General features: G+C 44.3%; 1 protein-coding gene across 1 annotated transcript; it reads left to right on the top strand.

Moving 5' to 3' along the window:
* The first annotated feature begins 809 nt into the window (after positions 1–809).
* Positions 810–13,551, top strand: LOC143987661 (uncharacterized). The gene is made up of 2 exons (XM_077486555.1): positions 810–1,352; positions 7,335–13,551. The coding sequence occupies exon 2, from the start codon at positions 8,669–8,671 to the stop codon at positions 9,830–9,832; it is 1,164 nt and encodes a 387-aa protein (XP_077342681.1). The 5' UTR covers positions 810–1,352; positions 7,335–8,668; the 3' UTR covers positions 9,833–13,551.
* Positions 13,552–13,759: the final 208 nt, after the last annotated feature.

Below are 13,759 nucleotides of genomic sequence, written 5' to 3'. Positions count from 1 at the left end.
TCTCTCTCTGCCCCCTCCCTCTCTTCTCTCTTCTTTTCTCTTCTCTCCCTTCTTCCCCTCTCCCTCTCTCTCTGCCTCCCCCTCTCTCTCTCTCTGCCTCCCCCTCTACCTGTCCCCTCCCTCTCTCTCTCTCTTCCCTTCTCTCCCTTCTGCCCCTCTCCCTCTCTCTGCCACCCCTTCTCCCTCTCTCTCTGCCTCCCCCTCTCTCTCTCTACTCCCCCTCCCTCTCTCTCTTTTCTTCTCTCTTCTCTCCCCCTCTCTCTCTGCCTCCCCCTCTCTCTCTGCCTCCCCCTCTCCCCCCTCTCTCTCTAATATTATTTTCATTTTTTTATTCCATAGATTGCACAGACAAGTGGATTTGAATTTTTCAAAGCCATGCCAGAATATAAAGATGTTTAATATTTCTTTATTGTTTAATTTATTTGTAAAATTGATGTAATATTCTCTCTCTCTCTCTGCCTCTCTCTCTCTCTCTCTCTCTCTCTCGCTCTGCCTCTCTCTGCCTCTCCCTCTCTTCTCTCCCTTCTCCCTCTGCCTTCCCCTCTCCCTCTCTTTCTCTGCCTCCCTCTCTCCCTCTCTGCCTCCCCCTCTCCCTCTCTCACTCTCTCTGCCCCCTCCCTCCCTCTCTTCTCTTCTCTCTCCCTCTCTCTCTGCCTCCCTCTCTCTCTGCCCCCTTCTCTTCTCTCTTCTCTTCTCTCCCTTCTTCCCCTCTCCCTCTCTCTCTGCCTCCCTCTCCCTCTCTCTCTGCCTCCCCCTCTCCCCCTCTCTCTGCCCCCCTCTCTCTCTCTCTCTTCTCGCACGCCTCTGTCAAGATATGAAGACATATGTAACACATATCTGTATATAACCCAGAGTTCCCCTTCAATATAAGAATGTATTTCTTTATATAATGTTTTTTAATTCTTCTTGGGTATTCTCAATATTGCAACACATATCTTGTTATTCACTTGTTATTTGCTTCACATGAGATGTCCTGTACTGTTGACATGAGATAAAGCATGACCTTTAAAGTTGTTATTGTGTTATGGCAAAAATGACCATGTGAAATATGAAATAGATTATCCTGGAATGTATTGTGTAATTTCTATTTTGACTTTTTCCCACACATAAACTATCATGTTATCATTTTCTTATAAAACCCTGTAACCGTGATGAATTCAGAATCACTCCCTTTGGGTGGTCCTCTGTACAGAGATTTTCTGAGTAAATATACATTGAGATGAATGCTACTTCGTAGAATGTCCTTTATTTCAAGGCTGTACATAACATTTGGTGACCCTGACGTTCTTCTTATCTGCATCCCCACCACCGGCTCTCAACCCGCAACAGGAGGGACAACAAAGAGGCCTCAGGTGAGAAAAATTTTATTTCTCATTATTATAAAGTACTGTCTTTCTGTGCGGTTTTGAGGAGCCGGGTGGGGCTTGTGGAATACAGAAGGTAACACGTTCCTTTTTGATTTCAATGCATTCTGTCTGTGTATGATTACTGAGAATAATAATGGTACCAATTATAGCTGATGCATGCAAATGTACGTACTTGTGTTTCTTTTTGCTACTCTCAGAAATGACAATGTATATAGTTGTGTTATTAAGGGATGTGTAAAATGCAGGTGCCACAATTTCTATGAGTGAATAGAAGGTGGTGAATGTTGAATTTTTTGTGTGATTTTTTGAGAAACGTTTGTGGTCCTAAGGCGGATAGGTTTGCCTTCAGCGGATAGCCACAAATGGGTGAATGACCTGCTGTATGTTCTCTGGAATAGGGAGTTGAGAAAGACTAGCCTATTACCACTCAGAAAGGAGACGTCCTTCTGAGAGTAGAACGAAGTGAGATATCTCAATATATGTACTGGGCTGCTGGTACACAGCCGTAAGAAGTAAAAAGTAGAGCTCTCAGTCCCGGAGCTCTAAACTATTGTCATTTCTGAAAAGAGTGACAGGAAAAACATAAAACATAAAGAAAATGGGAAATTTGCTTGAAAAAAATATTTTACCGGTAATGAATACTTTTGGGTTAACAAAAAAAAAGGGCAAAGAAATTATTAAAAATAGCAAAGAAAACAGGGTTAAGTGTATCAAAGTTGCATCCAAGCGCTCCTATCATCAAGATGATGGTAAGTGGAGAGCCAGATGCTTTAAAACATCATGTAAAGTGGTGTAAAATTACAAAAAGGGAATACAAAGAGGACCCGTCGAAATGGTGGCCCCCCTGAGGGTTCTCTTGATACCCCAACAATTGATGCGTTATTTAATTTACTTTTCAAAATGTCTGATTGTGGGGGGATTGAATGTTTGGCTGCTTGGGAAGAAGAGTCCCGAAAGAATCTAAAACCACCCCCTTATAAGATGTGTACTGAAAAAACTGCTCTGCATCTGGAAGATGAAGAGGAGCTTCCCAATGCTTGGGCATCCCCGTATGAGTTTGCAAGAAGGGATTTAGAAGTAGCATCTAGAGCAGCGTCTGCCCCTATAGGTGAAGTTGATTCTGTAGAGGAAAGGGAAGAAGACACGGGAGAACAAAGTGCTCCCCACCCGCTTTTTCAGGTTACCCCTCAGCAGCAGCAGCAGCAAGCAGTTTCCAGCTTCTCGCAGGAGGGAAGGAATCGAAGGCTAGAGGGAGCCCAATGGACTTCTCAGCGGAGGAGTAGTTTGGGATCTTCATTAGATAGAAGTGAGGGGGTAATATTTGATAAAGATGGACAAATTTGGCAGTACACTCCATCAAGGCCAAATGCTTTAGCAAAATTCACAAAGGTAGATCAATCACATAGCCCCCTAAGACAGATAAATCAAAAGTATAGCCCAGTAACTACAAGGCAAAAGGCAGCAAAACAGAAAACTCTGGGGGTACTGCATACTCCAGAAAGGAAAAGAGAAACAAGAGAGTTGCTTAGGTCCCTAAGGGAAGTAGCAGATGCCCCTAAGGGAAGTAGCCCTGCCAGGAGGGGTAGTGGGAGATCAATATGTAGCTAATATGGCTCAAGTTTATGTCCCATGGAAGCCTAGTGAGATAAGAGAAATTGTGGCAAAACTGCCCAATATGGAAAAAATGTCCTAAGAAATGGTATGGGAAAATGATGTGGATGGAAAGGACTCAGCAAGCCACATATACAAATATGTGGATCTTGATTGACTGTGTGGTGCCTGAAAAGTATGTGGATGTATGGAACGTATTTGCAAAGAATAAGGGTGCTTGTGAACAATAAAATGTTAGAGAGAAGTAAGTGATGAGTTAGCAAATGGGTTAATCTCTCCCTATCGGTGTGCACGGGACAGCTAGCAAATTGCAGATGTGCTTATGATTTTCTGAAAGGGAGGGGTCAACAGGCTCCATGTCAGTGAGGGAGCAGTGCGGCAGATGCCTGCTGCTACAGTTTCTGACTCAGCAATAAGAATTTAAGAAGAATTAAAAGAAAGTGTAAAGACATGGTCTGGTTAACAGTTTCGTGGGAGGATTGTTATAGGAAGTTAAAGAATGGAGAAAGAAGCCAGCGCTAGAATTAATGAATAGTGGATCTTAAAGAATCTAAGAGATTAATAAGGATAGCGATAAAAATAGTAAATGTATAACAAGTTCCCATACCTAGGAAAACAGCACTGCATATGGAAAGTATTGAAGTGCAGGTTGTAGCTCTTCAAATTAAACGAGAAAGACAAAAAAGACTTTGTTAAATATATGTGATGCCAATTTTCCTACTTTAAATCAGCAGATATTTTCTTGGTTAAGATAAGTAATGATGTAATTACTGCCAACGTCACTGAACCTCTATAGGTAAGAGGTGGTGTATCGCCATACTCCCCTAGCAGTCTATTAGACAGAGAAAATATAAGAGTAACTATAGTTTTAATGCCTGAAGGGATTTGAGTAAAACATACTTGAAGCAAAGGGAGATGTTAAATTTGCTCCTTATGCCAGAACTTTATTAACCCTAAATAGGAGGGATTACAAGAAGCCCACAAGGGGCTTATGAATCCATCAGTCTGGATTACTGGAAACTATATGAAAGTGGCCATGGTCAAAAGTCATGGGGATTTAGCCCTGTCAGTACCAAGAATTTTTCAGTATCTTGAGTAGAGAAGTCACCGGAGGAAGCTGCCTGGTGATTAAGAATAGATAATAAATAAATAAAAAATGAAAATTTTACTGGATGAAGGAGATTCAATCCTAGTATTAGGTATTTTACAAGTATTATTAAAGCGACATACAAAGGGTAGTTATAAGTTTATCGAGGACAAATTAACCCCAGCATTGAAGAAAGAAATTAAAGAAATTTTACTGACAACCCCAATTCTTGGGCTACCTGACTATAGTAAACCTTACTACCTATTTTGTGTAACAAGCCAATGAATATGCTAAAGGAGCAATCTACAAATAGCCATCCAGTGCCATGCCTATGTTGTTTCTGACTGATTTACCTGTTGATTTACACATTTTTGTCTGCCTTACAGGAAAACTTACCTCACAGACCATCCTGGTGCTCCAAAGGGGCTGTTTGTGATGAGGATGGCCTGTGGACTATGAAGGGAAAAATGGTTGCTCCTCCAACTCTGTTTATTTATTTGTTTGCTTTGAGCCATGGGCCTTGCCATGTCTCAACAGGAGGGATGTGTTGGGTAGCGAACAAACACTGGTGGGCTCCAGGCTTTCATACATATGCTGCTAAATAGATTAATGAATGTGCAATATGTCAAATGCATAACATTGCAAAACCAGTTCCCACTCCTATGAAGCATATTCCACATACTGAGGAGCCATTTCAAATTGTGCAAATTGACTTCTCAGATATGCCCCCTTGTGGCCGTTACCGGTATCTTTTGGTTTGCGTGTGTCAATTTTCGAACTGGGTTGAAAGCTTCCCCACTGCGAAGAATGATGCCCGTACGGTAGTTAAATGTCTTACGAGAGAATTAATACCACGGTTTGGTATAGGGGCTGTCATTTCCTCAGATAGAGGTACACACTTTGATAATAAACTGATGGCAGAAGTAGTGGCTATTTTGGGAATAAAACAGCAGCTGCACACGCCATATAGGCCACAAGCTAGTGGGATGGTTGAACGCACTAACCAGACGTTAAAGAGATACCTTGCAAAAATAACTGCTAATGGGAAAAGCACATGGGTAGAAGCATTGCCTATAGCTTTAGCTACCATTAGGACTACCCCTAAAGAAAAACACGGGCTATCACCCTTCGACATACTATTTGGAAGACCACCTCGGAGACTTCCTGCACCTTTGGCACCCCCAGAGACAGTAAATTTGAGAAATGGTCAAGATACCATGATAAACTATGTGCGCAGACTGGCAATGCGTTTTCTGATACTTTTTTCAGAGCCAAAGCAGGACAACCAGTGGACACAAGTGACGGAACGCATGGACTAAAGTCAGGAGAGTGGGTGTACATCAAGAATCATACACCCCGGACCACTTTGTCTCCTAGGTGGAAAGGTCTGTTTCAGATCATTCTTGTATCTCCAACTGCAGTGAAGCTGAAAGACTACAAGTACTGGGTTCATGGTTCCCATTGTAAAAAGACTGTAGCTCCGAAGGAACATACAGATCAGTCTGCTGGTAGCAGGTATTCTTCTTTACCCTTGCCTTCTAGGTCATCACCGCCAATTACTCGTGCCAGAGCCAGAAGACTCCAGAATGAATCTCCTGGGGCCTAGACCGAATGTGGTGTTATGGAGCGTTATCCTCTGTGGTGGAGCGGTGGTGTGGATTACAGTCATGGCATTCGAATGGACATACCATAAAGAAAAGGGTAAGATACATGACACCTACCTTTTCAATGCCACTGTCACAAGTGAGAAATTGCAACCTGAAGAAAGCCGTAATCCCAATCAAAGAGCAAGAAGAGACACTCATGAGTATCATGTTAAATTGGGTGAACCCTTTCATAACTCCTTTGTGTCCATGCACCTACAGGCAGCAAAGAAACTGAACATTTCTAATTGCTGGATATTCACACACGCACCTATATCACATAAGACTATACCCTTATTAGGTGTTCCCAGCACATTGGCTGAAATAGAGAACAGTGCTCACTTTGAAGATGTAAGCAGAACTATGGTTGACAGAGTTGTTTCACTCCTGTTGTTCACTAATGCTCCAATGACAATCCCCTCTGTCTGCATAAACTTCACTCGAGAATATTCATCTGAGCTGCTTACTCAAGGTTTTCAAAGTACTACCAGACCTATTGGGAACTCTAACTGTATGGACAATGCTGAGATCAGATATTGGTTTGATGGTAAGGATACAGCATGGAGCACAGATCGGTATCAGGAACTACATGACTACACGCATCGACAACATTCTAGGCAAAACAATATGAAATTTTTAATGTGTTTGCAGGGGTATACTTTCAAGAAGGCTTGTGCAGCTCCCCCAGGTTATTACTTTATATGTGGGAAGAAAGCATATAATTGTTTCCCTTTAAATTCTATGGGGGTTTGTTATTTTGGGAGAGTAATACCTGCCACTTGGTATATGAGTAACGATGAGTTTAAGGAGTCCCAAATCCGTAAAATCCCCATACATCTTTTAAAAAGAGATTTAGATTCTCAGTCAGAACCTGGGGGGAGGAAGAGAATCATGATGAGGTTAAAGATCCTGACATGAACAAGGAGGGTGAGACTAACATTGAGGTACCCCTAGTTAATGTTGAGGAAAATACTAATAACACTTATAATAGTGACCTTGGCACTAGTATAGAGTCCCATGACAGGGAGATAAAGCCAATATTCTCTGGGTTATGGGACCATGGGTAAATAAATGTTGTATCAAAAAGGCATTCAGTTTTATCATTGATTTAGCTGACTTGATCGATAATATTACAGCATTGTATGATATGAACTTTGTGATGCTTGCCACAGAACTAAAAATGGTTAAAAAGGAGATTTTTCAGCACCGGCTGGTGCTGGATTATCTTACAGCGAGCCAGGGAGGAATATGCACCATAGTGGGAACAGGCTGTTGTAACTACATTGGAAATGATACTAAAGCAGAAGATGCTATCATTTCACATGTAGAACAGGTACAACAGCTTAAGCTCAATTTTCGGAAAGAGCATACTGAAACTGCTTGGGTTGAAGGAAGCTGGGAAAGCTGGACTTCCTGGCTTAATCCTGCCAACTGGTTTTCAGGCATTGGAGGTTGGTTTGCTGGTATATTACATGGTATCCTATATATTGTTGGTATCATAATACTTATAATCCTTATAATCAAATGTGCACCTATGTTATTCAAATGTTGTTTTAAAATAACTACCACTTCTTGTAGCGCTATTTGGAAAGCTTGTACTAACAATGGTTCTTTTGAGCCCTAAAGGTCAAGAGTTAGAACTGCTCATGAGATGGTGGCTCGTATACCTGGAGGTCAACCCAGAGCCATAGAGGAAGTTTAAAGAGAAATACCCAAGGAATTACAAACATAGGAGGGATGTCAAGATATGAAGACATATGTAACACATATCTGTATATAACCCAGAGTTCCCCTTCAATATAAGAATGTATTTCTTTATATAATGTTTTTTAATTCTTCTTGGGTATTCTCAATATTGCAACACATATCTTGTTATTCACTTGTTATTTGCTTCACATGAGATGTCCTGTACTGTTGACATGAGATAAAGCATGACCTTTAAAGTTGTTATTGTGTTATGGCAAAAATGACCATGTGAAATATGAAATAGATTATCCTGGAATGTATTGTGTAATTTCTATTTTGACTTTTTCCCACACATAAACTATCATGTTATCATTTTCTTATAAAACCCTGTAACCGTGATGAATTCAGAATCACTCCCTTTGGGTGGTCCTCTGTACGGAGATTTTCTGAGTAAATATACATTGAGATGAATGCTACTTCGTAGAATGTCCTTTATTTCAAGGCTGTACATAACACCTCTCACTCTCTCCCTCTGCCCCCCTCTCCCTCTCTGCTCCCCCTCCCTCTCTCTCTATTCTCTTCTCTCTCCCTCTCTCTCTGCTTCCCCATCTCTCTCTCTCTGCCTCCTCCTCTCTCGCTCTCTGCCTCCCCCTCTCTCTCTCTAATCTTCTCTCTCCCTCTCTCTCTGCCTCCCCCCTCTCTCTCTCTGCCTCCCCCCCCCCCTCTCTCTCTCTGCCTCCCCCTCTCTCTCTCTGCCTCCCCCTCTCTCTCTCTGCCTCCCCCTCTCTCTCTCTGCCTTCCCCCCTCTCTCTCTACCTTCCCCTCTCTCTCTCTCTGCCTCTCTCTGCCCCCATCTCTCTCTGCCCCCCCTCTATCCTTTCACTTCTCTCCTCTTCTCTTCTCTCCTCTGCTCTCTCTCCCCTCTCTCCTCTCTTTCCTCTTCTCTCCTCTCCCATCTCTCCTCTCTCTCTCCTCTTCTCTTTTCTCCTCTTCTCTCCTCCCCCTCTCTCTGCCCCCCCCTCTCTCTGTCTCACTTCCCTCTTCTCTCCTCTTTCTCTACTCTTTTTTTCCTCTATTTTTCTTCATTCTCTCCTCTATTTTTCTTCTTTCTCTCCTCTATTTTTCTTCTCTTTCTCTCCTCTTTTTCTCCTCTTCTCTCCTCTCTCTCTCTCTGTCCCCCCATCTCTATCCTCTCTCTCTCTCTTTCTCTCTTTTACCTTCTTTTTCAAAGATGAGTGTTTTTGTATAATTTCAAAAACCTGCATTTTTTGGAAATGTATAATTTTTCATGTGTTATGTTATTTATATCTTGCGCTCTCTATTTTCTGTCTCTCTCTGCCCCCCTCTCTCTCTCTCTCTCTCTCTCTCTCTCCCTCCTCTCTCTCTCTCTGCCTCCCCCTCTCTTTCTCTGCCTCCCCCTCTCTCTGCCCCCCTCTCTCTCTCTCCTCTTTCTCTCCTATTTTCTCCTCTTTTCTCCTCTCCTCTCCTCCCCCTCTCTTTCTCTCTCTCTGCCCCCCTCTCTCTCTGACTTCCCCCATCTCTCTCTCTATTCTCTCTCTCTTCTCTCCTCTTTTCTCATCTTTTCTCCTCTTCTCTCATCCCCCTCTCTTTCTCTCTCTCTGCCCCCCTCTCTCTGTCTGACTTCCCCCATCTCTCTCTTTGACTTCCCCATCTCTCTCTCTCTCTCTCTCTGCCTCCCCCCTTCTCTCTATGTGTCTCTCGCTCTCTCTCTCTCTCTCTCTCTGCCTCCCCCCTTCTCTCTATGCCTCTCTCTCTGCCTCCCCCTTCTCTCTCTGCCCCCTCTCTCTCTCTCTCTCTCTCTCTATGCCTCTCTCTCCCTCTCTCTATGCCTCTCTCTCCCCCTCTCTCTCTCTATTTCTCTCAATCTCTATGCCTCTCTCTCCCTCTCCCCCTCCCACTCTCTCTGCCCCCTCTCTCTTCTCTCTTCTCTCCCTTCTCCCCCTCTCCCTTTCTGCCCCCTCTCGCTCTCTCTCTCTGCCTCCCCCTCTCCCTCTCTCTGCCTCCCCCTCTCTCTCTGTTCCCCCCTCTCTCTGCCCCCTCTCTCTCTTTCTCTTCTCTCCTCTCCACTCCTCTTCTATCCTCTCTCTTCTCTCCTCTTCTCTTCTCTCCTCCCTCTCCTCTCTCTCCTCTTCTCTCCACTGTCTCCTCTCTCTTCTCTTTTCTCCTCTTCTCTCCCCCCCCCTCTCTCTGCCTCCACCTCTCTCCCTCTTTCTCTGCTTCCCCTCTACCTCTCTCTCTCTCTCTGCCTCCCCCTCTCCCTCTCTCTCTCTCTGCCTCCCCCCTCTCTCTCTGCCTCCCCCTCTCCCTCTGCCTCTCTCTCTTTCTCTCCTCTTTTTCTCCACCGTCTGACTTCCCCCATTTCCCTCTTCTCTCTCTCTCTTTTGCCTTCTTTTTCAAAGACGAGTGTTTTTGTATAATTTCAAGAAAATGCTTTTTTTTTTTGTAATGTATAATTTTTCATGTGTTATTTATATCTTATTGTTATCTTGTTATTAAATATGTTATTTATATCTTGCTCTCTCTATTTTCTCCCTCCTCTCTTCTCTTTGCTTCTCTCTCTCTCTGGGCCTCTCTCTGTCCCCCCTCTCTCTCTCTCTTACTCCCCCTCTCTCTGTTTGACTTCCCCCCATCTCTCTCTCTGCCTCCCCCTCTATCTCTGCGCCTCTCTCTGCCTCCCCCTCTCTCTCTGCCTCCCCCTCTCCCTCTCCTCTTTTCTCTCTCCTCTCCTCTCCTCTCCTCTCCTCTCTTCTCTTCTCTCTCTCCTCTCTTCTCTCTCTCCTCCTATCCTCTTTTCTCCTCTTCTTTGCTCTTCTCTCCTCCCCTCTCTCCCCCCTCCCCCTCTCCCCCTCCCTCTCTCTCTCTCTCTCTCTCTCTCTCTCCCCCTCCCTCTCTCTCCCCCCTCCCTCTCTGCCTCCCCCTCCCTCCCTTCTCCCCCCCCCCTTTCTCTCCTCTTCTCTCCTCCTTTTCTCTCCTCCTTTTCTCCTCTCTCTCCTCCTTTTCTCTCCTCCTTTTCTCCTCTCTCTCCTCTTCTCTCCTCTTTCTCCTCTCTCTTCTCTCCTCTCCTTTACTCCCCCCTCTCTCTCTGTCCCCCCCTCTCTCTGTCTGACTTCCCCCATCTCTCTCTCTCTCTCTTACCTTCTTTTTCAAAGACGAGTGTTTTTGTATAATTTCAAGAACATGCTTTTTTTGTAATGTATAATTTTTCATGTGTTATGTTATTTATATCTTGCTCTCTCTATTCTCTCTCTCTCTCTGCCTCCCCCCTCTCTTGCTCTCTGCCTCCCCCCTCTCTCGCTCTCTGCCTCCCCCTCTCTCTGCCTCCCCCTCTCTCTCTCTCTCTCTGTCCCCCCTCTCTCTCTCCCTCTCCTCTCTCTCTCCCTCTCCTCTCTCTCTCCTCCTCTCCTCTTTTCTCCTCTTCTTTCCTCTTCTCTCCTCCCCCCTCTCTCTCTCTCTCTCTCTGTGTCCCCCCCCCTCTCTCAAAAAAAAAAAAGTTTACAAAAAGTTGTCACTAAATGATATATTGCTCACACATGCCATAGTTATATGTGAAATTACACCCCAAAATATATTCTGCTGCTTCTGAGTACGAGGATACCACATATGTGGGACTTTTTGGGAGTCTAGCTGCGTACGGCACCCCGAAAACCAATCACTGCCTTCAGGGTTTCTAAGGGTGCACATTTTTGATTTCCCTCCTCACTACCTATCACAGTTTCGAAGGCCATAAAATGCCAAAATAACACAAACCCCCCCCCCCCCCAAATGACCCCATTTTGGAACGTAGACACCCCAAGGAAATTGCTGAGGGGCATGTTGAGCCCATTGAATATTTTTTTTTGTCCCAAGTGATTGAATAATGACACAAAAAAAAAAAAAAGTTTACAAAAAGTTGTCACTAAATGATATATTGCTCACACATGCCATAGTTATATGTGAAATTACACCCCAAAATATATTCTGCTGCTTCTGAGTACGAGGATACCACATATGTGGGACTTTTTGGGAGTCTAGCTGCGTACGGCACCCCAAAAACCAATCACTGCCTTCAGGGTTTCTAAGGGTGCAAATTTTTGATTTCCCTCCTCACTACCTATCACAGTTTCGAAGGCCTTGGCATAAAATGCCAAAATAGCACAAACCCCCCCCCCCAAATGAACCCATTTTGGAAAGTAGACACCCCAAGCTATTTACTGAGAGGCATGTTGAGTCCATGAAATATTTTATATTTTGCCACAAGTTGCAGGAATATTACAATTTTTTTTTTTTTTTGCACAAAGTTGTCACTAAATGATATATTGCTCACACATGCTATGGGCATAAGTCAAATTACACCCCAAAATAAATTCTGCTGCTTCTCCTGAGTACAGGGATACCACATGTGGGGGACTTTTTGGGAGCCTAGCCACGTAAGGGACCCCGAAAACCAAGCACTGCCTTCCGGATTTAAATATAAAACGCTACCAAAAAAAACTTTTAGCGATCGCACGGATCAGGCCTGACTCTGCGATCGCTGCAGTTATGTGTTTAGTGTTTTGTAAGTGACAGTGATTGATCGATACTGCACTTGGGTGGGCTGGGCGGAGGGGCAAAACGCAGGTGCTAGCAGGTATCTGGGCTGATCCTGCTAACAATGCGTTTTTTTGGAACCCTAAACTGCTGGGGACGCTAGTATAGATCTGATCAGATCAGATATTGATCTGTTCAGATTCTATACCACTACGGGAGGTTTATGCTTTGCGTGTGGGTGTTAGCGGTACTGGCACTAACCTAGCGCTGCCTGGGGCGACGCAGACCCTGACCCTAAAACCTAATTGATATCACCCGCCGGGTGATCAGGGGGTTAAACCTTTATTGGGTAATAAATGGTGGGTGCCCTGATGCTATAAAAAGCAAACTAACCAGAGACACCCGTAACACTTATATGGTGATCAGTGGTGAAAGGGTTAACTAGGGGCAATCAGGGGGTTCAAATTTTTATTAGGTAGTATATGGGGGTCCCTGGCGCTATATAAAAACCTGACGGGGAACCTAAATAACTAACTGGCTAACCAGCATCACCAGTGACACTTATACTGTGATTGCTGGTGAAAGGGTTAACTAGGGGCAATCAGGGGGTTAAAACCATTATTGGGTAGTATATGGGGGTACCTAACGCTATAAAAACCTGGCGGTGAACCTAAAAAAAATAACTAGCTACCTAGCGACACTAGTGACACTAATGCAGTGATCAGAAAAACGATCGCTTAGTGACACTGGCAAAAGGGGGTGAAAAAGGGTTCACTAGGGCAATCAGGGGGTTAAAACCATTATTGGGTAGTATATCGGGGTACCTAGCGCTATAAAAACCTGGCGGTGAACCTAAAAAAAAAACTAGCTACCTAGCGACACTAATGCAGCGATCAGAAAAATGATCGCTTAGTGACACTGGCAAAAGGGGGTGAAAGGGTTAACTAGGGGCAATCAGGGGGTTAAAACCATTATTGAGTAGTATATCGGGGTACCTAGCGCTATAAAAACCTGGCGGTGAACCTAAAAAAATAACTATCTACCTAGCGACCCTAATGCAGCGATCAGAAAAATGATCGCTTAGTGACACTGGCAAAAGGGGGTGAAAGGGTTAACTAGGGGCAATCAGGGGGTTAAAACCATTATTGGGTAGTATATCGGGGTACCTAGCGCTATAAAAACCAGGCGGTGAACCTAAAAAAATAACTAGCTACCTAGCGACAGTAGCGACACTAATACAGCGATCAGAAAAATGATCGCTTAGTGACACTGGCAAAAGGGGGTGAAAGGGTTAACTAGGGGCAATCAGGGGGTTAAAACCATTATTGGGTAGTATATCGGGGTACATAGCGCTATAAAAACCTGGCGGTGAACATAAAAAAATAACTAGCTACCTAGCGACAGTAGCGACACTAATGCAGCGATCAGAAAAATTATTGCTTAGTGACACTGGCAAAAGGGGGTGAAAGGGTTAACTCTAGGGGCAATCAGGGGGTTAAATCTTTATTGGGGGTGATAGGGGGCTACCCTGGACCTAACACTAACTGCACTGACAGTTTTTACTGTTACAACTGACACTGAATGCAGTGATCAGTAAAGAAATGATCAATGCAATCAGTGACACTGTGACTGGGGGGGGGAGAGGGGGGGGGGCGATCGGGGGGGATCGGGGGGGGTTTGTGTGCCTGTGTGCACCTACATGTCAGTGTAGTGTTGGTGCACACTTACTTTTAGTCTTCTCCTCGTAATCCGGTCAAAAAGACCGCCCCGAGGAGAATGACATCACTTCCTCCTTCCTGTGTAAACAATACACAATGGGAGGAAGCTTCTCATTGGCC

The sequence above is a fragment of the Lithobates pipiens genome, unplaced genomic scaffold (assembly GCF_037356315.1).
Source record: "Lithobates pipiens isolate NorthernLeopardFrog02 unplaced genomic scaffold, aLitPip1_a1.2 Scaffold_18, whole genome shotgun sequence".
Classification (NCBI taxonomy): Eukaryota; Metazoa; Chordata; class Amphibia; order Anura; family Ranidae; genus Lithobates; species Lithobates pipiens.
The sequence above is the reverse complement of the archived record's forward strand: the minus strand, read 5'-3'. Positions and strand labels throughout refer to the sequence as shown.